The sequence below is a fragment of the Tachysurus vachellii genome, chromosome 26, assembly GCF_030014155.1.
Source record: "Tachysurus vachellii isolate PV-2020 chromosome 26, HZAU_Pvac_v1, whole genome shotgun sequence".
Lineage (NCBI taxonomy): Eukaryota > Metazoa > Chordata > Actinopteri > Siluriformes > Bagridae > Tachysurus > Tachysurus vachellii.
The window spans coordinates 12,031,198-12,055,878 of record NC_083485.1 but is presented as its reverse complement, the minus strand read 5'-3'; the positions used below and the strand labels follow the sequence as shown (position 1 = coordinate 12,055,878).

Here is a 24,681-nt window from a genome sequence, read left to right as displayed (position 1 = left end):
ACAAGAAATGTCTGATACCAGGCAATTAGAGAATACCACAAAGCTGGACACTTATAAACGCTGTATACCGAAACTGTAATGATATTTAATCACCCTAAAGAGGATAAGTTCCTGTCTGAGTCTGGTTCCTCTCTTCGTGTTATCTCAGGCTCACTCTGTCACCACTGGCTTACTCCATAGAGATCAAAGTCTACATCTAGATTGCTAGAAAACTTTTTCTGGAACAAAGTGTATTGTTGAAAGTGTTTCACATGTGGAATGAACCTTCTGACACAGAAATATGTCCAACATAATGAGATGAACAAAGAATTTACGGTCCTATTGACGTGAATAATACAGAAAACAATAGGGTCATGGAGGGCAAGAATGAATAATCCAGATTATGTTTAAAGATTAAAGGTCTATATGGAATGAAGAAATAGGTTCAAAGTTCAATCCTGCAAAGATATACTAGTTATACATATAGATATACTAGCACAAACAAACATTGCAACAGTGCAATTTAACGTCAACTTAAAATGAATACATTTTACAGATGATTTTATATCCCACAAAGTGTACTTTTAAAAAAAATCGGTCTGTTTCATTTTAAATCGAAATGTACTACTGTGTACACAGTGTATGTGTATGTTTGATAAAAGTCACCTTAAAAGCCTAAAGTGGAGGTGCAATCAGAAGCATGTCCACAGCTCCATGGTCCCTGCTTCAGTCCTAAGCACTGGTTTCTCCCTGTGTGTTTTAAATGGACGCCTGATGTTCATGTGAGTTTTCCCTGAGTTCTCTGGTTTTCTTCAGTCTCCATAAAACACGCTGGTAAGTAGATAAGACACTCTTAATTGCCCCTCAGTTAGCATGTTTACATACAACCAAATAACCTGTTCATAAGCCTAATCATAATGCATGAAAACACAACTGATCAGAATGAACACAATCACAATGAAATTCAGATTTCAGGTAGATCTGAAACAATCCTGTAAAAAGGTTAAGAAAATGTTTATATATATATATATATATATATATATATATATATATATATATATATATATATATATATATATATATATATATATATATATATAAACCACTTTTTTGTTTTATGAAAATGTTTTATTTGGTCTTACTGTCTCAATATCTACTCCAACAAAACAAAAGGTATTATATTATAATATATTATTAAATTCATTTTCATTTCAGATCATATAATATACATCAGTATATAAACGTAAATGTAGTAAAAACCAAGGTACTGTTTTTGATTCCTGAACAAGAGATTCTATAAAATAAAATAGATATGAACTTCTGAACATCTATTCCTGGTACTGTACTTTGCTCTTTGATCTGGTGTTCAAAGTAAACTTTATTTCCTCTTCATGCATAAAGCACTATAACTACTGTACATAGGGCTCCTAGAGGTGCGTTCACGTGCTATCAGAAGTGTCTGAAATACGAGTTTTCAAGTCGAAATTTCTACTGGGAAACTCTAATAATCTAAAAGCATGTTCGATTCTATTCAAGTTGTACGTTTAAGAGCATTAACATTTCACTAGCATACTAGTTAACTTATTCATTTCTGTTGGTGTTAAAAAAAAAACTAATAAACCTGGCGTTGTCTATGTTTCATGTGAACACGACGTACTCGTAATTATTACTTGAAATTCTAATTGCACGTGAATGTAGCACGAGTTATGTTGTCATTCCCTTATCATTCAGGCTGCATTTAACCTTACAAACTACCATAATAAATAGGGATCCACTATTTAGTGCTCTTTTGGACGTATCTACAGTCCCTGAGGTCTTCTGTGGTGTTTCTGTAAGTATGAAAAACACTGAACAGAAATAACAAATTAGATTCAATGCTTAAGAGCATAGCAACAAAATAAAAGACAAGGTAAACAATGTCAGGATTTTTAACAATACAACAACAATAAATAATTTAACATTGTTTTTGTTTTGTTGTTGTTGTTTTCTTTCCTTCTCATCTATTAGTGGTTATAGATTGAAATTGTTTGTGCTGTGTTTAGAGTTGCATCTTTATTATTTCTGATAGAGGTTAGAGATTGTGTGCTTTGATGACGTCACAGGGTGACAATTCAAGAGCAGGTGCAATTATGTTTTTTTTCTAAAAAGTGAGGTTTTTCTCACTCGTCAGTTTCCGGGAATATTTAAGCAATGTCCCAGAATGCAGTGCAGCTATATTACATATTATATTGCTCTACAAGTAGCATAATTTTTTTTGATTTTTAGACAGATTACTCTACTCTTATTCTTCCTGTATTATTTAGCCGGACAGATACGGATGAGATGCAGTACTGCAGCACACGAGGAGGTGTTCATGGCTGGGACTTCCGTGATGTTCTCTTCTCAGGCTATGCTCCAGATGGGGGCATGTTCATGCCCGAGACAATTCCTTCGATCTCCCCTGCCACTCTCCGATCCTGGTGCTCTCTGTCTTACCAGCAGCTTGTGTGTGAAGTGTGTTCGCTCTTCATCTCTGAGCAGCTCATCCCAAAACATGATTTAGAAGGTACCTCAAATCCTCCTACTGTTACTCCCCTCCTTATCCTAAACGCATCTCTAAAGCTTCTCTAAACCTTCTTTGTTTCATTCCAGACCTCATATCCAGTGCTCTGTCCCAGTTCTCTGTGCCAGGTACGGTGCAGTTGGTGCAATTAAAGGGCTCTCTGTCTGTCTTGGAACTGTTCCATGGAAAGACGCTGGCTTTTAAAGATCTGGCCATGACCTGCACCACACGCTTTCTGGAGTACTTTCTGCGTAAGGACCACAGACGTGCCATCATCCTTGTTGGTAAGCAAAATCGAAAATTCTGTCTGTTTGTCTGTCTGTCTCTCTCTCTCTTTTTTCGAGCTTCACATACTACTCCTGAGTTACTAGTAATCATGACCACTTCTGTTCTCTGGACCTGCCCGATCCATCCTGATGCCCATCCTCATCACTTGGAATCCACTCACAACAGTTTTACCCTCAGGTCTCCATCACCAACCAGTAACTTCACCAAAATAGACGTCATGTTATAACTAGAATGAATTTTCTGGTTATACACTTGCACTTTTTGACCGTATAGTACAGGTTATAGAAGGGAATGATTTATAATCACGGTATCCGGTGTCACGCAGATGTGGATGGATTCCCTTTTGAGTCTGGATCCTCTTATGTTTTCTTGCTTATATCGTCTCAGGGAGTTTTTTCTCACCACCATCTCCTCTTGCTTGCTATGGATGAATTTATCAATGCAAAACGTATATCATCGATTTATATATTATTGTAAAGGTGCTTTGTGAATATGTCTAATGTTAAAAGCTATACAAATAGAACAGAATTGAAATTAAGATGATAGAAAAGCTGACATATACCTCTTACTAATGGAATGAAACACATCTTTTTCAATACAGGGACATCTGGGGACACCGGAGGCTCAGCCATCAGCAGTGTGTGTGATCTTAGTGCCGTGGACATAATAGTGGTTTTCCCATGTGGACGAATCACTCAGGTGCAGGAGAGACAGATGACCACTCATATAGAGGACAATGTCCATGTTTTTGCAGGTGAGAAAATTAATTTCACCCTTATGTCCTGTTTGGGTAAAAAATGTTCTCAAATTTGTCCTGGTCAGTGTTTTGGTAGATCTCAGTACTTGGAAAGGTCTCATGTGCAGACATATTCATGTATATCATGCCAAGGGGCAATTTTATTTAAGCAGCCTGTTTACCTACAGGCATGTTTATGGGATCTGGGGGGAAAAAACTGGAGAATCCTGAGAAGTGCAAAGCAAAGATTAGTTTATTTTAACATTAATTTATGTAAAATTGTAAAATGAAGACTTGATTTGTGATCTTTGTATAAATAGAAAACCCAAAGGTTATTTCAATCCCTGGCCACATAACAGCCAACTCACCAGTTGTCGTGACCATACCCAAGCTTTTTTGTCTATAGTCTCATCCATTATTCTCTCATTCCTTTTATACACCTCTCTTTGTGCTGCACTTAAAGCGGACGGAAGTTCGGATGAAATCGACGTGCCTTTGAGGAAGCTGTTTGCCGATCGGGACCTGGTGAATCGCTACGGTCTGATGAGCCTGAACTCAGTGAACTGGTCACGCATTCTGGTGCAGCTCGCTCATTTTATATACGCCTACCTGCAACTGAGTGGAGTTCAGGATACAGACGGAGACACACTACCCCCTGTGGAGGTAGTGGTTCCCACAGGAGGGGCAGGAAATATCACAGGTACAGACAGTCCAACTGGCATTAAGCCTCTGGAATTGTATACTGAATTATTATAACAGTCAAACAAGAGGTGTGTGTGGGAATATGAAGGCTTCCACTGTGATGTCTCTGAAGTCAGATATCTTATGAGGAAGCAAATCAAGGCCGGCATGTATTATTAGGTTACCAATTATACAGTTACTAACCCTGAAATCAATTAGACAAGATGGAATAAAATATATTTGGGGAAATCAGAGCAGTGCTTATGAGCCACGTATAACAGTGACGGATACGTGTATGTTGCCTTGCAAACACTTGATTTGAACATGATTCGATGCTCTCCTGTTTACAAAGTAACCAGTCACTGTACTATACTGAGTCACCAGTAGGCGTTTCTAACACTGGTTGCCATAGTAATAATGTTTAATAAGTCGTTAATACGACACATCACGGAGGGAGATTTTATGTTTGTGTATAAAATTTATCATGCGTATCTGTATCATATTATACAAGATGAAAGAGAAACAGTGTATGGTCTTTTCTACGAATCACGTACACTTTGCCGTCTTCATACTCATCAATAGTCTCTGTATTTGCATAAACTTCAACTTTTCTAAGCTTGGTCATACCCACATCTAGTCAGCAGAGGGTTGCTTTATACTAGCAGCATTTTTTCTCATTTCAGAAACAATACATGAATCAGGAAATGATAGGTATGATTATACAGTATGTGACTTTGTCATTAAAAGGCGGAGCCTATTTAATAAAGGTTTATTTGCTCTAATTTTTTAAGATAGAAAGAATCAAATGACCACGACAGATGGTTTATGACAGCAATGGTGCACAATTTCAGCTAAGAAAAAGGATTTGAGACTCACTAAAAGTGGGCTGTTGAAAACTGTTGAAAACTTCGGTGTGTGGGTGTTCCTATTAAAGTGGTCACTTAATGTATATGGCCTTTTTTTTTTGGAAAGGAAAAAAAACTAGTCTCATCTGGTGAAGATTTTAAATAGGTCAGAGGATGGTTCTTTATTATACAGGCGGGTGAAACGGTAGCGCTGCTGTTTGTGTTGTGGATGCATTCATTCTTCCTATTCTTAGGTATTCCTGTTCATTTTTCCGCTGGCTTTGTAGCTCTTGGATCAACATGGGCTCAATAGAATCTCAACAATAGTATGTGGGTCATTTAGATGCTGAGGTTTGGCTTGACAATACCTCTAAATCACTCAATTAAAGCTAGACATAACGTAATAGTAGGCCCTGTTTGAATTGCATGTAATTGTTAAAATACATTCAGTTTATTCATGCACTTCTCTGTGTGTGTGTGCGTATGTGTGTGTACTTGTCTGCTTATATCTGCATGTATCTTCGCATGTGTGTGTGTTGGATTGTAGCTGGATGCATCGTCAAGCACATGGGGGTTCCTCTGCACCTCGTGGCCATGGTGAACTCTAACAACATTGTGCAACGTGCAGTTCAGAGTGGAGATTTCTCTATGGCCGACAGCGTCAAGCAAACTCTAGCTCCAGCCATCGACATTCAGGTGCTTTACATTTTTCCTTTAAAAAAGCTGACCTTATCCCGAGAGTGCACGTGTGATCCTGATCTGTTTGTAGGATCCTTATAACATGGAGCGTGTGTTCTGGCTGTTATCTGGGAAGGATGGCGCTTTAGTAAAGAGGATGATGGAGCAGTTTCAGGACACTCACACACTCGCTCTACCTGAAACACTCCACAAAAAGGTCTGTGGTGTTATATTGCTTTTTTATGTGCAGAAACTCTTTAACAATCTTGACCTTCTTTTCTGGACACAAGCTTCAGGATCACTGAATAATATATACAAGTTTGCTAATAAGTTAGCTAGATTAACTACAATATTATGTAATGTAAGTCTGGGCTTTACAATTGACAGACATTTACATTTCTTCTGTTCATAATTTCTTTTTTTTTTTTTCAATTTTTAAAAAAAATTTGGAAATTCTATACAAGTACATTATAGCTTTCTGATTTACCCATTTGAATGTAGAAAAAAGTCTACTTGGGCATCTTACAATGCACTGATGTTCTACTGCAGTTTCAAAATAAAATGCTAACTTTAATTGTAGGAAAAAATCTTTCTTGAGTGTTTTATGGTGCAAAAATCCATATTGTTCTTGTCATCATTCATATTGCAAGCCAGATCTCTCCAGATTAAATCACATCAGTAGCCAGGTATGCTAGTCAAGCTAGTTAACATTAAGGCTAGTTATTATATGAGGTAAAACAACAGCCAAATTCACTATATTGGGCTAAATATTATACCATGTAAAGCAGTAGTCAAGGTTCTTAGCATGTTAGCTGTACTATATAGCAGTACTATTATATCGTATAAGCCAAATAAAATCAATTATAACAATGGTCAAACAAGCTAGCTAACATTAGACTAACTGTTACATTATGTAAAGGTTGCTAGCAAATGCTGTGAGCTGACATTAGGTTATGTAATGTGATTATAAACAGTTGTAAAGTTTGTGATGAAGTCAGCCAACATTTGGACAAATTTTTTATTATGTGTAAGCCAGATGTGCTAGCATTTTAGTTGATGTTAGGCTAAACTTATATTGTTAAACCAGGTGCTTTTTTGCTATCGAATAGGCACTAAAAAAGTAGATCTGCTTTTCTATTACAGTTGACTTTGTTATTCAAATAGCTGAATATTACATTTCTTAAATAATTATGAACATGTCTACAAAGCTGTAGGTGCTTCGAGGTGATTATTTTAATATTAACAACTATGTATTTTAATATTATGTATGTATGTATATATATATATATATTTTATGTTCTCTGATATATTCTCTGTTTGTTGATGTAGTTGTGTTCAGTCATGCGTTCAGGTTCTGTGTCTGATGAGGGGATATTGGAGGTCATAAAGAGATGCTGGGAGGAAAATCAGTATTTGGTGTGTCCTCATACAGCTGTGGGAGTCTGGCATCACTTCCACCATCCTGTCCGGCATGGAGAGAATAGGTCTTCCACACACACTCACACACACACACACACACACACTCCCACACAAACACTCCCACACAAACACACACACACCTGTATTTCCCTAAATTAATTCCTTATCAGTGGAGGCAAACACCTCACACCAAAGTCAAACACAAAGCCTGTACAATCCACAGGCTGTGTTCCAAACTAACCATGCTCCACATTCTTATCTAGATGCTGCATTGCGACAGCCTCTCCAGCCAAGTTTCTTGAAGCGGTACAGAAAGCAGGCCTGACCATCGACCTCCCTGACGTAGTAAAGCAGCTGGAGACAAAGAAGACTCGCTATAAACATCTAGAGAAAAGCGAGAATTGGGAAAGAGCATTAAGAGAGCACATCGAGGCTATCGGCTCTGCACGACAACAAGGAGCGCTGTTTTATACGTTATAACTAGGTTTAGGGTCTGGAGGGTTGTGGGATCAAATCCCAGCATTTGCTCTCATATACTCAAATAATCTACAGTTGGGCCTGGATTCAGTAAAGATTTCTGTGTATAAAAACCTACTCAAACTTGATTAAAAAATGTGAAAATGACACAATAAATTAGTAAATACAGAAGTGCATCTAAGAAAAAGTTAAATGAAATGAAATGAAATGAAATGAAATGGGGAGCATGGAAACCTTTATTATTGCGACATATACATTAGAGTACAGTGGAATTCTTTTCTTCACATATCCCAACTGAGAAGGTTGGTGTCAGAGTGCAGGGGCAGCTATGATACAGCGCCCCTGTAGGGTCAAGAGCCCAACAGTGGCAGCTTGGCAGTGCTCGGACTTGAACCGCAATTCTCATTACATGTTAACTAAAATGTTCCAAGCATTATTTTGATTTTATTTTTAATAATTGTGGCCTGCAGCTCAAAAACATTGAAAAAGGGTAGCCCAAACATAAGAATATTTCATTTCCACTTTTTTAGCGAGTCTCTTTTTTATGCAGTATAAATACCACGTCTCTCACGTAGACACTCTGTACACACTACCACTATCACGAGGAAGACTGCTGACTTGATGGTTGTCCAGAAGTCACTCACTGAATCCCTCCATAAAGATGACTGCTGTATCAAAGCGTAGTCGATATATATTTTTATGAAATATTCTAATATTTTCGGATACTGGATTTTTGACTTTTAGAAATTGTATAATAAATCTAAAATTTATGAAACTTTCAATGTTTGAATAAAATTTGGTGGAAGACAATTAATGTTTCCTTGATATTCTAATTTTTTTTCATTTCTGTTTCAGTTGTCTTTAACGTTATACTAATAGCTTTGCATGTATAAAAAAAACTTGAATTAAAAAAAAGTGAAAATTACCTTATCGTTATCTTGGAAGCTTTAATTAATCACCAACGCTGTGTTTTACTGCAACCAAGTCACGTCAAGACTCATGATCCAACAGTGTTCATGTTGTGAATATGGATTCTTTACATTTCTATCATTTAACTGAACTCACAGCCATTTCTGCATGCTTTCATATTACATTCGTATCGTATTTTAAACCTGTCAGGACTCAGCCTGGACTCTGGCCATGTGCCTGTTGTTTACGTTCTCTGTGACATGTCTGCCCTGTCTTCGTCTGCTCCTCCCTGTCTGCACACCTGTCCCTCACGTGTCTTGATTGTTAGTAGTATTTAGTTAAGCCGCGTTGCCTGGTGCAGTGCGGAATCTACTGTTGTTTTGTCTTGTTGTTAGTTTGTGTTATGTTTTGTGTCATTTAGTTATTAAACCCCGTTTGTGTTTTGTCTATCCTGCATCTGGGTCCCTTTTATCCTGCGTCCGCGTTCATTACAAAACCGATGGGCTTTTCAGTTACAGTATTCTCACCCAGGAGTCTCTGACATTTATGCATTTGTTCAAATAATTGCACACACTGTTCATGGGATGTATTTGAGTTTTAGTAAATCAAGGGCTTTGTGTTGGATTCCTCTTCATGTTCATGTGAATGTATAAAAAAAAACAAAAAAACGTACCAACTGAATTGAAAAGGTAGTAAAAAGGTGGGACTGTTGCAGAAACTCTTTAAATATAATTTTTTTGCAGTAATTGCGTAATTTTTTTTCACCCTGTATGTTTTGCTTTAATTTTGTTCCTGATTAAAGACTTTATATTATACACAATATTCTACATGGTTTCACTTACTTATTGTTTATTTGCTTTCAGGAAAGCTTGAAATCTCTCCTGTGCTTCTGTGTGTGTGTGTGTGTGTGTGTGTGTGTCAGTGACCTTAAAACTTTATGGAGCCCGTGCAATACACTTGACCTGTTGGACTAAGATAGGACCAAGTTACTACTGAAATAAAGCCTTAAACTTGCTGATTTTCAATTTTTCTTTCCTTTATGATATACATATGTGGCTGTGAAGCACATGGACACACAAAGTCTTGTTAAAGTGTTAAAGCACCAGATAAAGTGACTTTAATTGCTGCAGAAAAGCACAATCGATTACAATCGTTGACATAAAAGACCAATATTCATATCTGATAACGTTCTAGATCGACATCTGACATTACAAACTGTGTACAAAGGTCATCAGATGGTTCGGCTGGTGTTTTGCTTCTCCTACGATGATGTGATCCCTGAACGCATGTCTCACTGGTAAGTCCTGTAGTTTGTCCAGTGAAGAAGCTTCAGAAGCAGGTCTTTGCCACTGGAAGGTAGAATGTGAGCGGACACGTCTCCTTCTCCTTCCAGACACGACGGATCGGTGGTGCAGCTCTCTGTATCACACAGCAAATATATCGACTCAGATACAGAGTTTCAGTTCAACTGTCATAAAGAAGATCTAACCAGTTTCAGGCATTTTAGCAATATATTTAGTTCTAAGAAGAGCAGCTTGTAACATAAAGATGATCATATACTTCTGAGATGTTTCTGTAACTAAAAATGTTTGTTATTGAAAATTTCTCAGCCTTGTATTTTGCAAAAAAATAAAAATCTAAAATTCCAGCCAGCTGAAATCTAGCCTTATTAAAATTGTTAGCTAAATTGAATCATATTTTTAAAAAAATGTTTTGTATTGTAAAATAAATCTTTAAATATATATTGTAAAAAATTTTTACTATAAAAAGAAATAGAACACATATTGTATGTAAAATTGATATTTTTTCATATTAAATTTGAGATTTATTACATTTGTAAATAAGATTTTTTGAAACAATTTTTGAAAGAAATTTTGAAGTTTCTTAATCCAAGTAAACATAATTCATTTATCTGAGCCAGCTGACAGCAGTTAACCTGAGTCACAGCAGACTCCTGGTGCAGCGCAGCGTCCTGTCACAGAGCCACAGGGTTTTCCTCCAGTCTCACACGGAGAGGGCAGGTAGTCTTCCTCCAAGCAGCGCATGGTCTCCAGAGTGCCAACCATGCAGCCTATTTCCTCTCCGCAGCAGATATTGGGACCAAAGCATCGGCCCTTATCTCCAGGACCGCACCCCATACACTGAGCACAGACAAAATTACATGTTAAAATAACTATTTGTATTAAACAACCATTCTAATTTTGATATATGGTTTATTTAATTTTTTTATTAGCTAGGTTCAGTAGATTTTTTGTTTTGTTTTATTTGTATAGCACTTTTAGCAAGAGACTTTGTTCACTAAGACATTACTTCTACAAAATTATACTGTACTTGGCAAGAAGCCAGAGGTCATAAAAGGAAAAACAGGTTATAAAAGGAAAAACATTCTGAATATCAGGAAACATTTTGTCAAAAAAGAAAAAATCTGTTTATAAAGAAAATAACATTGTGGAAAGTCTGTTACTAACCTTTTCCCAAAATGTATTTATTTTCATTTTATTTATTACACACACACACACACACACACAATATATATATATATATATATATATATATATATATATATATATATATATATATATATATATATATATATATATATATAATATATTCTTTATATATTCTATATTTTTATACTATATATACTATTTTTATACTAATATAAACTCAATATTTTTTTAACAAGAAACAAATTTTCTTTTTAATATTCTATAGTAATAAATGTACTATAGAACTTGTCGTTCTATAATGAACTGAAAAAAGTGGCATCACATGACCTCATCACGGATTATTTCCATATAACTGCACACTTCATCATGTTTGATTGCTGAATTATTTCATTCTGAAATAAACTTTCTACCATTATGGTTATGGTTTACATTTAGCAATGAAAATATCGGAAAGGCAGAAACCTGTCGAGTTGGGACGTCCTGTACTGCTCTTTTGCCACCGATGGGGCAGTTAGAGATGTAGCAGGCAGTGCATATAGATAGCAGACCCAGCACGCAGAAGACTGAAAGTGGTGCTCCAGACATCTCTGTTAGACATACAAAACATTGGAAAAGATATTAACAAAGATGCTGAAATAAATCACACATTTTATTTCTTCAATCAGAGATGAAGTCAAACTAATTATATAAACTATGATCATTAGCTTTAATACGAAAAAGCACTAAAAATTCGCATACTTACTTTGTCAAGTTTGATGTTCAGAAAAGACACAGCACGCTTCAGTAGCTTCAGTAGCTGATGTTCTTCTGTAAGCCTTAAGAATTTCCTTTATATAGCCTTAAGGTCCATTTTACGACGTGATATTAACACATCACTGCCTATTACACTCAAATAATCCTAATTGGCCAAATATTAATTGTGTGACCTGATTAGGGCAGAACTCTGGTCACTTAGTGGTCCAGTAACAAGGATGTGAGTCATCAGTGCTCAGGCCATGATGGTGCATATGATTACAGAATAAGATATTCAGAAGAATTTTTAAAATGGCCTTTGCTTTTTTGTATAGAATTTAATAACAAAACATACTGGGTAAGTGAGCAGGTCATTTTGTACAAATCCTCTCTAAAATAATCTTATTATTATTACTAAACAGAATGAGGATTTGTTTAACTAACACAAAAACACACTTAAGCTCATTATAAAGTAATAATATTCCACATTCTGTTATGAAAGAGCTTTATATTAATATTTTTATATTATAATTACAGAGTAAGTACAATATTCCCAAATTAAAAAAGTGGGAAAAATAATTGTAATGGTAAAATCATCTAGATGTCATTTATATATTAAGACATTAATACACACCACAATACATTTTGTATTCTTGTATTCTAAATACATCTTGTACTGTATGTAGCTTATAACATTGTCTTTTCCTCTTTTGAGAACTCTTTGTTAGCTGTGAATAACCACCAACTTGAACAGTGTGAAACTGTGAGCACGTTCTTAGACACACTTCAACTTTTTACACGAATGTCTGCCTAGAATATTTTGAGATCAGCGATAGTCTATCTTAGCCAAAGTAGGTCAGGATCATTAAGTGTTACCTTTATTCATGTCTCATATCCAGATTAACACAGTCCCAAAATACATGATATTAATGACTTAAAGCAGAAGATGAATGCAAATTGTTGAATACATTTTCAGAACAGATTACCTTTAGGTCAACGAGTGTCATACTCCTCCTGTTTTTTAATAATGTATCAATAATTAGGGTGTAATAGTGAATACATCTCATGAATTAATATAATTACAGAGACACTGGTTATTCAAGACTTCATGGAATTTCCACTGTCTTTATTGCAATTTCAAACCCCAGATGTAAATCAAGTGACATCTGTTTTTCCACAGACGCCATCAAACTTTTGACTGTGGCATGGTTTGAATAGTACAGACAGACTTTATTTTTCTAAAGAGCAGTGCAAAAAAGATCAGATCGAGAATGGCAGGCAGACAGGAAAGCTACTGTAACACATTTACAACTGAAGTGGAAAGGAAAACATCTTAAACTGCACATTACATCCAATACGTTGGAGCTATGAAAGCAAAAGAACAGGAATCTGAAGCTACAGTGGACACTTAACAATGAAACAGCTGACAATGAGACTTTGTCAGTTGGTTAAAAGGCTGTAAGACATGCAAAAAGAAACCCTGATAAAAAAAAAAAAAAACATTAAAGATGTGTCCAAAACTGTTTGCTATAGACTGATTAAAGCAGGAGAGCATCATGAATGTTTACAGCAAACCATTCAAACTTTTTTCATTTGCCAAAAAGATTATTTTTTTCATCTCCTTGATATCTTATATCTTGTATAATATCAGAATTGTAAAAAAAAAAAGACTTTTATCATTGCAAGATTTCAAAACGTTCATTATCATTTATATATAAAAACATTGTTGCTATTTATAATAATAATAATAATAATAATAATAATAATAATAATAATAATAATAAACTTTTATTTTGTATAGTGCCTTTAAAAGTAGCATCTCAAAGCGCTTGACAACGCTTGACAACGAACATGATAGTCAAATGTTAAATTGGCATCAAATATCACCCCCAAATTTTTTAGTTTAGTTTGGAATTGTAAAGCAGAGCCATCCACACCTAAGGTTACGGCCTCTGCTTTACGCAACTGATGAGGTGAACCAATATGCATCACTTCAGTCTTGTCACTGTTCAGACAAAGAAAATTTTCAGACATCCATTTCATAATCTCAGTAAAACATTGAGAAAGAAAAGACACAGGCATATTGACGTCTGGTTTTGAATGTATATAGATCTGAGTGTCATCGGCGTAAAAGGGATAGTTAAGACCAAGTGATCTTGAACCTATTTGTTAGGTTTACTTCATGAGTGCCAATAAGTAACCTATTATATTCTATATACTATATAAACTGAATATATTAAATGTTAGTTGTCATAACGCGAATAGATTATATATGTTGGTATATCATTTCTTGTTTGGCTAATTAAATACTATTTTATATCATTATTGCTGTTTTGTGCACAGAGATAAAGGTAATATATATATAATTTTTAACAATTTAACATTGTTATATGTAATGTTTACTTCATATATATATATGAAGTAAACGTTATATATATATGTAATATACAATATATATATATATACATTGTTGCTATATGTTGCTATATACTTTATATATATATTAACAATTACATATTTTTGTTATATGTAATGTTTACCTCATATATATATATGTGTGTGTGTGTGTGTGTGTGTGTGTGTGTGTGTGTATAAACATTGTTGCTATATGTTAGGTTTACTTCATGAGTGCCAATAAGCAACTTATTATATTCGATATACTATATAAACTAAATATATTTAACGTGAGTTATTAGCCCCGCCCCTTATGTCGAAGCCCCGCCTCCACCTGTTCACGGTGAGCGGAAGCAAAGATGGCGGTGTTTCTGTAACGCAGGGCGGCTAATGAGCAACGTCAACACGCAAAGATAATAGATAACGCACTTCATAGCTTTGGATATTATATCGCTGACGATATATGTGTGTATATTTACTGTTGTTAAAGTGTAGCTGTTTGTAAGACGTCGTGTCGATAATGACAGAGCAATAACAACACAGCAGCTAAACACAGGCAGCTAATGCAGGCAGCTTGGTGTTCTGTAGCCCAGATTTCTGTTCCTCTGGGGTTCTGATATGTCTCTCAGGTAAAGTGACATTATTTGTGTTATTTTAGTCTTAATAAAGATAAAATACGCTTGAATTAAAGAGTGTCATTGAGTGTCACTAGGATGTTGTCTTGATCAGCACTGAACCTGTACTTTAAGAATCATAATAAGGGATTTTTCTAAATGTTAATAAAGACAACAAATAATTCTAGCCATTAATATATAATGGGATATAAATTCTAGTGTCTGTCGTGTAAGTTCACGCTATTATTTATGGTGTGTTTACTTGTAGCTAAACGGGTGTCATTTGGTCATTGAGGCTGTCTAATTTGTGCATTTGGTAAACTCTCTTATTAAAATAGTTTGTTTTTTTTTGCTGATGTAATGTAATATAATATATTGCTTCTAAGTGCAGTGCATTAGCTCCCATTTTATTTAACCTGATTTGTCCCATGAGTCTTGATACTTATTTGGGTCATGATGTAAATATTTAGCAGGGTGACTTGTTAGAAATCAGCCTAGAAATTGTGCATTTGTTTCTGAAGGTTTGCACCATTTCTTTCTTTCTATCTATCTATCTATCTATCTATCTATCTATCTATCTATCTATTTATTTATTTATTTTTGCAGTTGTATTTTTACACACGCGTCCTACATCACGAATCTCAGACGATGGTTTAATTTTAGATTATATTCTTGCCAATTGTTAATGACCAAAGCATCATCAGTCTGGTAGTCGAACACGCTGCTCGGGTGAATAACAGACCCCGAAAGACAGTTTTGCTGATACTGTAGCTTGTCCTGTTCTCCAGAAGTGTGTGTGTGTGTCAATGTATTTGTATGTGCATGCAAAACCTGGAGTAGAGAGAATGGGACTGAGTGAAATACAATTGCGCAAGTAGCCACAAGGCATATGCTGGCATTCCTAAAATGTGCAGAATAGCAAAGAGGCACAACTGCTGAAGACAAAAAAAAAACACGTCACACTCTGTTCTAGAAAAGCGTATGTTTTAGACACCATGATCAAGAATCATTCTTTATTTTAGCTGAAATTGTGAAACAAAATATAAAAATTTACACGTTGATGAATACAAGCATAAATTAAAATGTTATAAGGACAGCTTGTTTTTTTTTCTGGCTTCCTCTCATGGCCCTAAATTGAGACAGTAGTGGATTGTGAACTCAAAATTTTGCTGTGTGTGGTGGAGTGGTACCGCACAAGGTGTGTATTCCTGGATTAAGCTCCAGACCCATAACAATCCTGACTAGGATAAAGTGCTTACTATAGATGGGTGAAAGATAGATTTCTAAACATCTAGACTAAATCATTTTAATATCGTGTTTGAACTGTTTTGGAAGTCCCTATTTGATCATCAACTATTTGATAAAAACATTTAAGTCATTTAGACAGGGAAGCATGAATAATTGTTGTTTTTATTATGGTTTACACTACTAACAGTCTTAACTGATGACTTGTGATGTCAGTAAATCAGAGCGTTTTAAAGCTTACCGAAAAAAGAATTTGTATAATTTGTAAGATAAATCTGTATGATAAGAAATATTTTCCTCTACTCTACAGGTAGTTTAGTCAGGTGTAAATCTTCTCCTTTTGCGTTGCAATGGCGTCCGCCGAAGACGTCCGAGCACTCGACAACCTCTCAGTGAGCTCACTTCTGTCTGGGGAGCTGGAGGATGGGAAAGAGGGTGAGGACGATGAGTTGGGTGACCTGGAAGTGAACCCTTATGATGGATTACCCTTCTCATCACGTTATTACTCCCTACTGGAGGAACGGCGGACTCTGCCCATCTGGGGAGTGAAGTACAACTTGCTGGAGCTGCTGGAGACACACAGCATGGTGGTGTTGAGTGGAGAGGCTGGCATGGGCAAGAGCACACAAGTAAGGAGCTCTGATGAAATCCACTAGGTCTTATTAACTTCAGTAATTGCACTAGAAACACTCATAAGTACATTAAGCAGTGGCTTTGTGTGTGTGTGTGTAGGTCCCTCAGTGGTGTGTGGAGTACGCGCTCTCTCTGCAGTTTACTCAGGGTCTGGTTTGCTGCTGTCAGCCGTACTCAGCAGCAGCATGCAGCTTGGCCATTCATGTAGCTGATGAAATGGACCTGAGTCTGGGCCTTGAAGTTGGTTACAGGGTCCCTCATGATGACGGCTGCACATCAGACACTTTACTACGGTAAGCTAAGACCTCTCTCTCTTTCTCTCTCTCTCTCTCTCTCTCTCTCTCTGTGTGTGTGTGTGTGTCTTCTCTATCTTTATTTCTCACACACACAGATATGCATACATACACACCATGCACATAACATATTTGGTAAATTATCAGTGTGTAATCAGTAACTAGCCAGCTGCTGTTTATTAAGCTTCATTATTTACTCTACTAAGCTGTTTATGCACATTGTTAAATTCTATTTCTTGACACTGCTTTTTTTTTTTTTTTTTTACTATCTTTTGTTGCTCAGATTTGTCACAGATGCACTGCTGCTGGAGGAGATGATGTCAGACCCCCTGTTGCGGCGCTACGGCGTGCTGGTGGTGGACGAGGTGCAGGAGCGCACAGTAGCCAGCGACGTGCTCCTGGGCCTGCTGCGTGATGTGTGCCGGCAGCGTACAGAGCTTCGTGTGGTGGTTCTTGCTACGCCCCCTGTGGCCGATATCGTCGCAGATTTCTTGGGCGAAGAAGTACCTCATCTCAAAGTTCCTCCTGCGTTGGATCGGACTGCTTCAGAAACGCTATACAGAGATCAAACGGCTGGCAGAGACCCGGCCACGGCCGCATGCCACATGGTGCTGGATCTTCACCGACGAGGAGAGGAAGGAGATATACTAGTTTTCCTGCCCAGTGCACAGGTAATATATAGACCCGTACACTCACCAGTCACCTTTTAAAGAAACACCTTTTAAAGCTGATCCTATATTAACACGGGTCCTACTTCTAGCCTTATCGTAAGCCTTTCTTCGCTTTATTCTTTGTTTTTATCCTCCATGTCAATGTTAAAACCGACACGCCCCTAGACGCTCCCCTTTCTGCTCAATAGCTACAAGTTAGTTTTGTTTTTGTTTTGTTTGGTGGCCCAACGCAGTTTTCTGAAGCATTTCTCAAACAACGGGGACCCCACCTTTAAATGTGAGTAACTGTATATATATATATATTCCAGGGTCTCACTCGTATCCATCAAAATGGATATACAGAAGCTCTCCAAGATTATTGTGGTTTTCTTTCTAGCTGTAGTAATTGCAATTTATAAGTGTGAGCAGGAATCATTGATGCAACAGGCAAAACTGGTCTAAGATCAGTCGTTTTTGGTGCTTGGATCTGAGTACAGTTTCTGTGTTCATATGTGTCTAGAGCGAAGTAAAATGCGCCAGTGAAATGAAAGGAGAAAAAACACAAGATTCCTGTTCTTGGCTGACACGAGTGTAACCCTTCTCCTGCCACAGTCCATCTGCCACAAGTTTCAGTGTATTGTGTGTTCTGATGCTTTTCTGCTCACCACCTTTATGAAGAGTGTTTATTTGAGGATTTACTTTTCACCCCAATTTGTATAAACCTTAAAGTTGTTCTGTGTGAAAATGCCCGGAGATCAGGTCTCTCCCCCAGATAAGATGATCTTAACGTTACAGTGCTTTGGCGAAGCAGGGCTCAGAGCTCGAAGTGTGTCATTGTGAGTAAAAAAAAAAAACTCTGCTCATTATCTCTGTTCTGAAATGTATCTCAGTTATATGTGCTTGGATTACATTTTACACCCTTATGTTCATTGTCTGCTTTGATAAAAAGGCAAAAAATGTTTTGGGGATTTAATTACTATCCCATAATCCTCTCAGTGACAAAATCTTAAAGAAATTTAGTGAAGTAATTTAATGCATGTTACTTTTTTTGGTTAGATCCGTGTTGGCTCACGTGATCGGATAACATTTGCGAATCATTTCCTCAGTCAGGTCTTCTTGTTATTACTTATTTATTGCAGTTCGTACATCTATCTCTCCTACAGCCGTACACACTCTTTCTCTTTCCATCTGCCGTATGGATCAGGTGACGGACACCGAGATCGCTTACGTGAATTGAAAAGCTTGGTTGAGTTTCTGGGTATTTCTAAAAGATCTGTTTTTATCAGAGCAATATCTGTACAACATGCTCAAGGAATCATTACAGCACCAGTGCATGTGACACACACACACACACATACAGATGTACGACTACTCCTTTTGTCAATATTTTCACAGCACAGCTCATTTCCTCATTCTAGATATTCCAAGAATTACACAGAGTGAGTTGCTGTAAATACAAAGAGCAACTCAATCGGTTTTTATTTATCTGCCTTACATGATGTGGTCTTTATTGTTCTAATGAACGTGACAGGTGGTTTGTCCGTGTGTGTTTCTGTTAGACATCATGCATGTGTTGTAAATATAAGGTACAACTGTGTAAGCAAATACTAATGTAGAGTAAACATACAGCCATCAGGACAAAGACATTGACGGATCGTGTGTGTGTGTGTGTGTGTGTGTGTCTGTGTGTGTGTGTCTGTGTGTGTCTGTGTGTGTCTGTGTGTGTCTAATGTGACCAGACTATTATCTTGTCATGTTTTTTGAGAAACTATTCTGTACAAACCTGCTGTAAGTGAATGAATCTAGCAGATTTAGCTGTTCATTAAATCACTGAGAATGAAGATGCAGACGAAGTTCAAATTGTCAACACTTCTTATAATCAGAGGCTCCTTCACGTTAGACACAGCAAGTGGAATCACGCTATCTGCTGACCTCATATATTTCTTTCTTTATTTTATTCTACTATCCGCAGGAAATCGGTGATTGTGCGACTCTGTTGGAGAAGGAGTGTGTAGCTCTGAGCCCACAGCTGGGCGCCTTACGGGTCGTGCCGCTCCACACAGGCCTCGGCGCAGACGCTCGGCACGTTTACACAGCAGACGGTGATGACAGCCAAGCCGAAACAAAAGAAGAAAAGAAATCCGGGCCGTGTATAAGACGCAGGGTGGTACTTTCAGACGCTCTGGGAGAAGCCTCGTTCTCTTTGCCTAACATTCGTTACGTCATCGATACAGGAGTTGAACTGAAAACTGTAAGTTTTTACGAATAGGAACTCAATTGTAAAATATCCAGAGCCGATCCTGACCTCCCTGGGGCCCTAAGCAAAATTCTGCTAAGGGGCCCTCCTAGCTGACCCGTGAGCCATGTAAACCATTTGCCACACATTCACACTTGACACCCCACTGCTCCCACTACAAACCTCCCTCCTTTTAAAAAAAGTTTGCTCCATCTCTCGGTCAAAGAGTAAAACAATACAGAATTGATTGAGGTATAAACAAATCTTTATTGAATGGAATATTTTAAATAGAATTTTGAGTTGAATATTAGCAATTGAATTTAAAGTGAATATTAACATTATCTTAAATAAGCAGAAAATATATATATTGAGAGACTATAAACATTGTCATTTAGGAGTGCTATCACGCTACTTTTTGTACTGGTCCCCACACAGATGTTGCTGCTGGAAAGCACGCGTGTCATTTCGTGCACGATTGCACGCGCATATGAACGCATGTTCACGTGCGGCGCGGTTATCGAGCTTCCGTTTATAAACACCGTTGCCCTTGGGCGTTTATTCACGCGAATGTTCACGCAATAAATTGTTGTGTGACAGACAGGCAAAGAGATGCACCGGCAGCACTGCACAGCTAATTTATCTAGTCAGATAGAGACTAGAGACAGAATCACATCAACTTTACTTTACTGTTATTTGCTCTTGCTGACATCAAACCTGAAGAGAACACAAGTTTACCTGATTCCTGTTCTTGCATTTCACTCTCATTTTGTTTCTTTTTTCTCTTTTTATGGCCAGATGGATAGCTCCGCTTCATATTGTCATCTACACATTAACACGTGCTGTAAAATGAGGCAGGGGGAGGCGGGGCCTTGCGTAATTTGCGGGGCCCTACGCAACTTGCGTAGTGAGCATATAGGGCCGATCGGCTCTGAAAATATCTTTTTTCATATTTTTTCATTCAAGAATAGTAAACTGTAATTCACATTTTGAGTGATATTTTGCACACGAATAAAACTTTTTTTTTCTAAAAATATTTTTTTTTTTTTTTTTTTTTTTTCTCAAAATAAAAATTTTGAATTTTTCGGTTCTTCCCTTTGCTTTAACAAAAATGTTCTCCTTCTATTATTTAAAAAAAAAAAGAACTTCCCCCTTAAAGTATCAATAATAAGTAAAACTATTTTGGTTCTAATTTTATTCCGAACTTGCTCTTGTTGCAAATACAGGTGTACAGTCCACAGATTCGAGCTGACTCCCAGGTTCAGCGGCCGATCAGCAAGCACCAGGCAGACGGCCGCGCTCAGAAAGTGAACAGCTCGCTGCCGGGTGAGGCGCTCTTATTATCTTACCATAGTCAGAATGCTACTAATGATTAACTACTATACATTATTGCCTTGCCCAGTGCTAGGCTAAGCCTGGAATGCACTGCTCTAACTGAAGTTGCACTGAAGTCAGCATAATTTATTTGCTAAGTAAAGTAATGTACAGGGCAGGAAGGGAAGTTGTGAGAAAGACAGATGTGAAAACCACAGAGCTAAGTGCTAAGAGTTTACTCTCTTGTTTTAGGAGCGTGTTTTCGTCTGTACCCCCAATCCCTGTATGAGGAGGGAATGCCTGAAGCTCGGTGTCCTGGAGTAGCCGAGGCGAATCTCAGCCACCTGGTCCTGTTTCTTAAAAGACTGGATATCGCCGATATGGGCCAGTGCAAGTTCCTGGACCGGCCAGGTCTCATCACTACACTGTTTTTATCTGTCTTGTATCCAGTAGATCTAATAACTAAGTAATAAATCCCTTTACGGGTTTGTACGTGATAGATGTTGTATATATTTTGTATATCTCGTGCTTTTATTTTGATTATGTTGCTATAGCAACGGCGGTAGAGCCGAGCTCAACCTCAGAGTCTCCGTTAACATGATGTCTGCGAGTGTAGATTCTAGTGTAAACACGAACACCATTCTTCCAAGAGATGTTCCTTCTCTTGGCATTTTGATTGATGATGATGATGATGATGATGATAGTGTTGGTTCACTCCAAAAATCAGCTCCAGGTGAGTTGAGATCTGTTTGAGATCATGTGAAAGCCAGGACTGTGAACTCCAGAGTCATTATTTAACAGTTAAGTGCATTTCACAGTGTACACACATTTATGTACTGGTTTCTATCAGTCTGATGAGGAAACCAACGTTTGAACAACACTAAGCTTTTTGAGGGAAAATATCGTCACTGGATTGAAGAACAAATTAAATTATTACTGGCAAATAAATGAGACAGAAGGCTATGAGAAGGTTGATCACACTTTTCTAAGGCGCGAATGTTCGACCAATCCCACTCACTCTTGCAGTTATTTTATTTATTATCATTTTGTTCTTACCCACACACTTTGCACACCAGTGTCCATGAACATGCCATTTTATTCTTGTCACCTTTTCACTCAGCTTTTATTACTGGGTAATAAACCCTAGAGATCTGTTACTTCGATTACCATCATTCTATTTTGTTTTGCTAAAACAGGGCAGCTGTTGTAGAGGAAAAAAACAACTAGAAGATAAATAGTACTTACGATCTGTGTATCTGCAGCTCCAGAAGCTCTGATGCAGGCTCTTGAGGACTTGGATTACCTTGCTGCTCTGGATGATGACGGGAACCTATCAGAGGTGGGCATCATCATGTCTGAGCTCCCTCTGGAACCACCGCTGGCCAGAGCCCTTATCGCAGCCTGCGAGTTTGACTGCGTTAGTGAAATTCTGACCATCGCTGCAATGCTAACCGGTGAGGAACATGTCTACCCTAATACATGCATAATTATCATTTAGAACTTGCTTTTGATCTCCTCCAGACTTTGTTGCATTGGATACCACAGAAGAAACAAAGTCTGAAAAGAAAAGAAACATTTTTAAGGTTTTTTTTTCTTTTCTTCACAGCTCCTTCATGCTTTGCGATTCCTCCACCCAATAAAGAAGAAGCAGCATTAACTCATAGACGCCCCCTTTTGCACCCAGACGGAGACCATCTGACCCTCATTAACATCTACAATGCCTACGTACAGCGTGAGTCATGGCAAAACGTCAGCAGGTCTTCAGTAAATGCTAAATTGTATATCTTATTTTATAAAACTGAGCAATTGAGGGTAAAGGCCTTGCTCAGGGGCCCAGCAGTTGCAGCTTGGAGGACCTTGGAAGGACCTTCAGGAAAGTGTAGTTTTGAGTTATAAGCCAAATTTAAACAGCTCGTTATTTTTTGTCTCATGTAATAGACAACGAGGACGAAGCCTGGTGCAACACTAACTTCCTGAACGCCTCTGCATTGCGATTGGCTGTGGCTATAAGGGCGGAGCTCCTCGAGGTGATGCAGCGAATTGAATTGCCCGTTTCTCCGCCTGCCTTCGGCTGCCAAGACAACACTACCAATATAAAGCGGGCGCTCATCTCTGGGTTCTTCCTTAAGGTAGCATGAATAAAATTTTTTCTAATAACACTGAAGTGCTATTATATCCATTAGCAACAAAGCTTTGTACTACATTCTCTTCATTCTTCATCAGGTTGCTCACGATGTAGACGGGGCAGGGAACTATTTACTGCTGACTCACCGGCATGTGGCTCACCTGCACCCTTTCTCTTCATACCTGAGCCGCCGGCCACGTCCCAATCCTCCCAGCTGGGTCCTCTATCATGACTTCACGATCTCACACGACAACTGCATCCGCATCGTCTCTGAAGTTCATCCACACATGTGAGTCTGCTCATAACCTGCTTTGTCAGTGCCTCTTTTGTTAATGCACAGGTTTCCATCCCTGGTCCTGGAGAACCCTGCACAGTTTAGTGTTTCCCCTCCACTAACTGCAACTATAACTGTTCCCCCTACAGGTTGGTGGAAGTAGCCCCTCAGTACTATTTGGAGAATCTTCCTCCCAGCGAAGGCAGGGACTTATTAATGGAGATCAGACAGTGTGTTTTTCCGCCAGAAGAACAAGAGAACGAAGACGGTGAAGACGAAGCACACGGACAGCAATCAGGAGAACATCGAGACCAGTACAGTACAGAGATGTGTGTGCTTCAGTGAGGCACTTCCTGAATTTCCCATTATCTTATTATAAATGAACAGTTTTCACAGCACAGAATCTGGAAAAATTCAGTTTTACTTAGTTTTTGCTATAATGTGCTCGCTTTAGTACCGACAAGCTCATACGATGCCGTTAGGATCCTGCTTACGCAGGAAAAACAACAGAATATAGACAGACATTTAAATACTGGAAAAATGTTAAGCAATAATGAGCATGATGTCCAGACTTCATACAATTAGAACTTGTAATATTTAGCATTTTTCTAACTTCAGACATCATTTACTGAGATATTTTAATCCAGGCTGCATGTTTTGAACTCGGTTGTCTGTTGTGAATAGAAGAAACTCAAGTCCATCCCTTGCTCTCTTTTCATGGATGTATATAGTGTTTTAAGTAGAATAATAATTCAGGGTTATATGAGCCTCGAGAACAGACTTGAAATTGATCTCTGGATTTTTCTCAGGGTTGTTTTCACAAACCCTTATTTTGCTTGTACGATGTGTTTTCTACTATTTAGTCTTTGTTTTTTGTTTTTCTGAACAAACTTTTGGCTACTTCTATTAATTTAAATTCTGAGGTTTTCTGAACAAACTTTTGGCTACTTCTATTAATTTAAAAAGGTTGTGTGTGTAAATTACTCATGTAAATACTTTTTTTCTCTCATAACACTAATAGAGCACAACAGAAACCTGTATTTTGTCTTTGCAATCAAAGTTTAAGGAAATTTTAGTTAGACTCAGCATCACATTATTGTCTAAATAATTATCCTATAGGCTTGAATAAACAAAGCTGTTTTTTTTTTCCCTCTATACCATCTTGTTTAC

The 24,681-nt window shown here is 37.6% G+C and overlaps 3 protein-coding genes across 3 annotated transcripts; 2 read left to right on the top strand and 1 right to left on the bottom strand.

The window, feature by feature from the left end:
* Positions 1-1,653: 1,653 nt before the first annotated feature.
* On the top strand, positions 1,654-8,455 carry thnsl2 (threonine synthase-like 2). Its single transcript, XM_060863265.1, has 9 exons — positions 1,654-1,810; positions 2,283-2,524; positions 2,611-2,805; positions 3,411-3,563; positions 4,009-4,245; positions 5,619-5,767; positions 5,841-5,966; positions 7,079-7,233; positions 7,432-8,455. Exons 2-9 carry the CDS (start codon positions 2,302-2,304, stop codon positions 7,646-7,648), a joined length of 1,455 nt encoding a protein of 484 aa, XP_060719248.1. The 5' UTR covers positions 1,654-1,810; positions 2,283-2,301; the 3' UTR covers positions 7,649-8,455.
* Positions 8,456-9,615: 1,160 nt separating this feature from the next.
* oxt (oxytocin) lies at positions 9,616-11,591 on the bottom strand. Its single transcript, XM_060863251.1, has 3 exons — positions 11,467-11,591; positions 10,491-10,695; positions 9,616-9,973 (listed from the first exon to the last, which is right to left on the bottom strand). Exons 1-3 carry the CDS (start codon positions 11,587-11,589, stop codon positions 9,846-9,848), a joined length of 456 nt encoding a protein of 151 aa, XP_060719234.1. The 5' UTR covers positions 11,590-11,591; the 3' UTR covers positions 9,616-9,845.
* A 2,876-nt stretch (positions 11,592-14,467) lies between these two features.
* dqx1 (DEAQ box RNA-dependent ATPase 1) lies at positions 14,468-24,666 on the top strand. Its single transcript, XM_060862517.1, has 12 exons — positions 14,468-14,759; positions 16,300-16,618; positions 16,722-16,915; positions 17,199-17,586; positions 19,538-19,816; positions 21,025-21,124; positions 21,365-21,523; positions 22,375-22,566; positions 22,719-22,844; positions 23,051-23,241; positions 23,336-23,526; positions 23,661-24,666. Exons 2-12 carry the CDS (start codon positions 16,340-16,342, stop codon positions 23,854-23,856), a joined length of 2,295 nt encoding a protein of 764 aa, XP_060718500.1. The 5' UTR covers positions 14,468-14,759; positions 16,300-16,339; the 3' UTR covers positions 23,857-24,666.
* Positions 24,667-24,681: the final 15 nt, after the last annotated feature.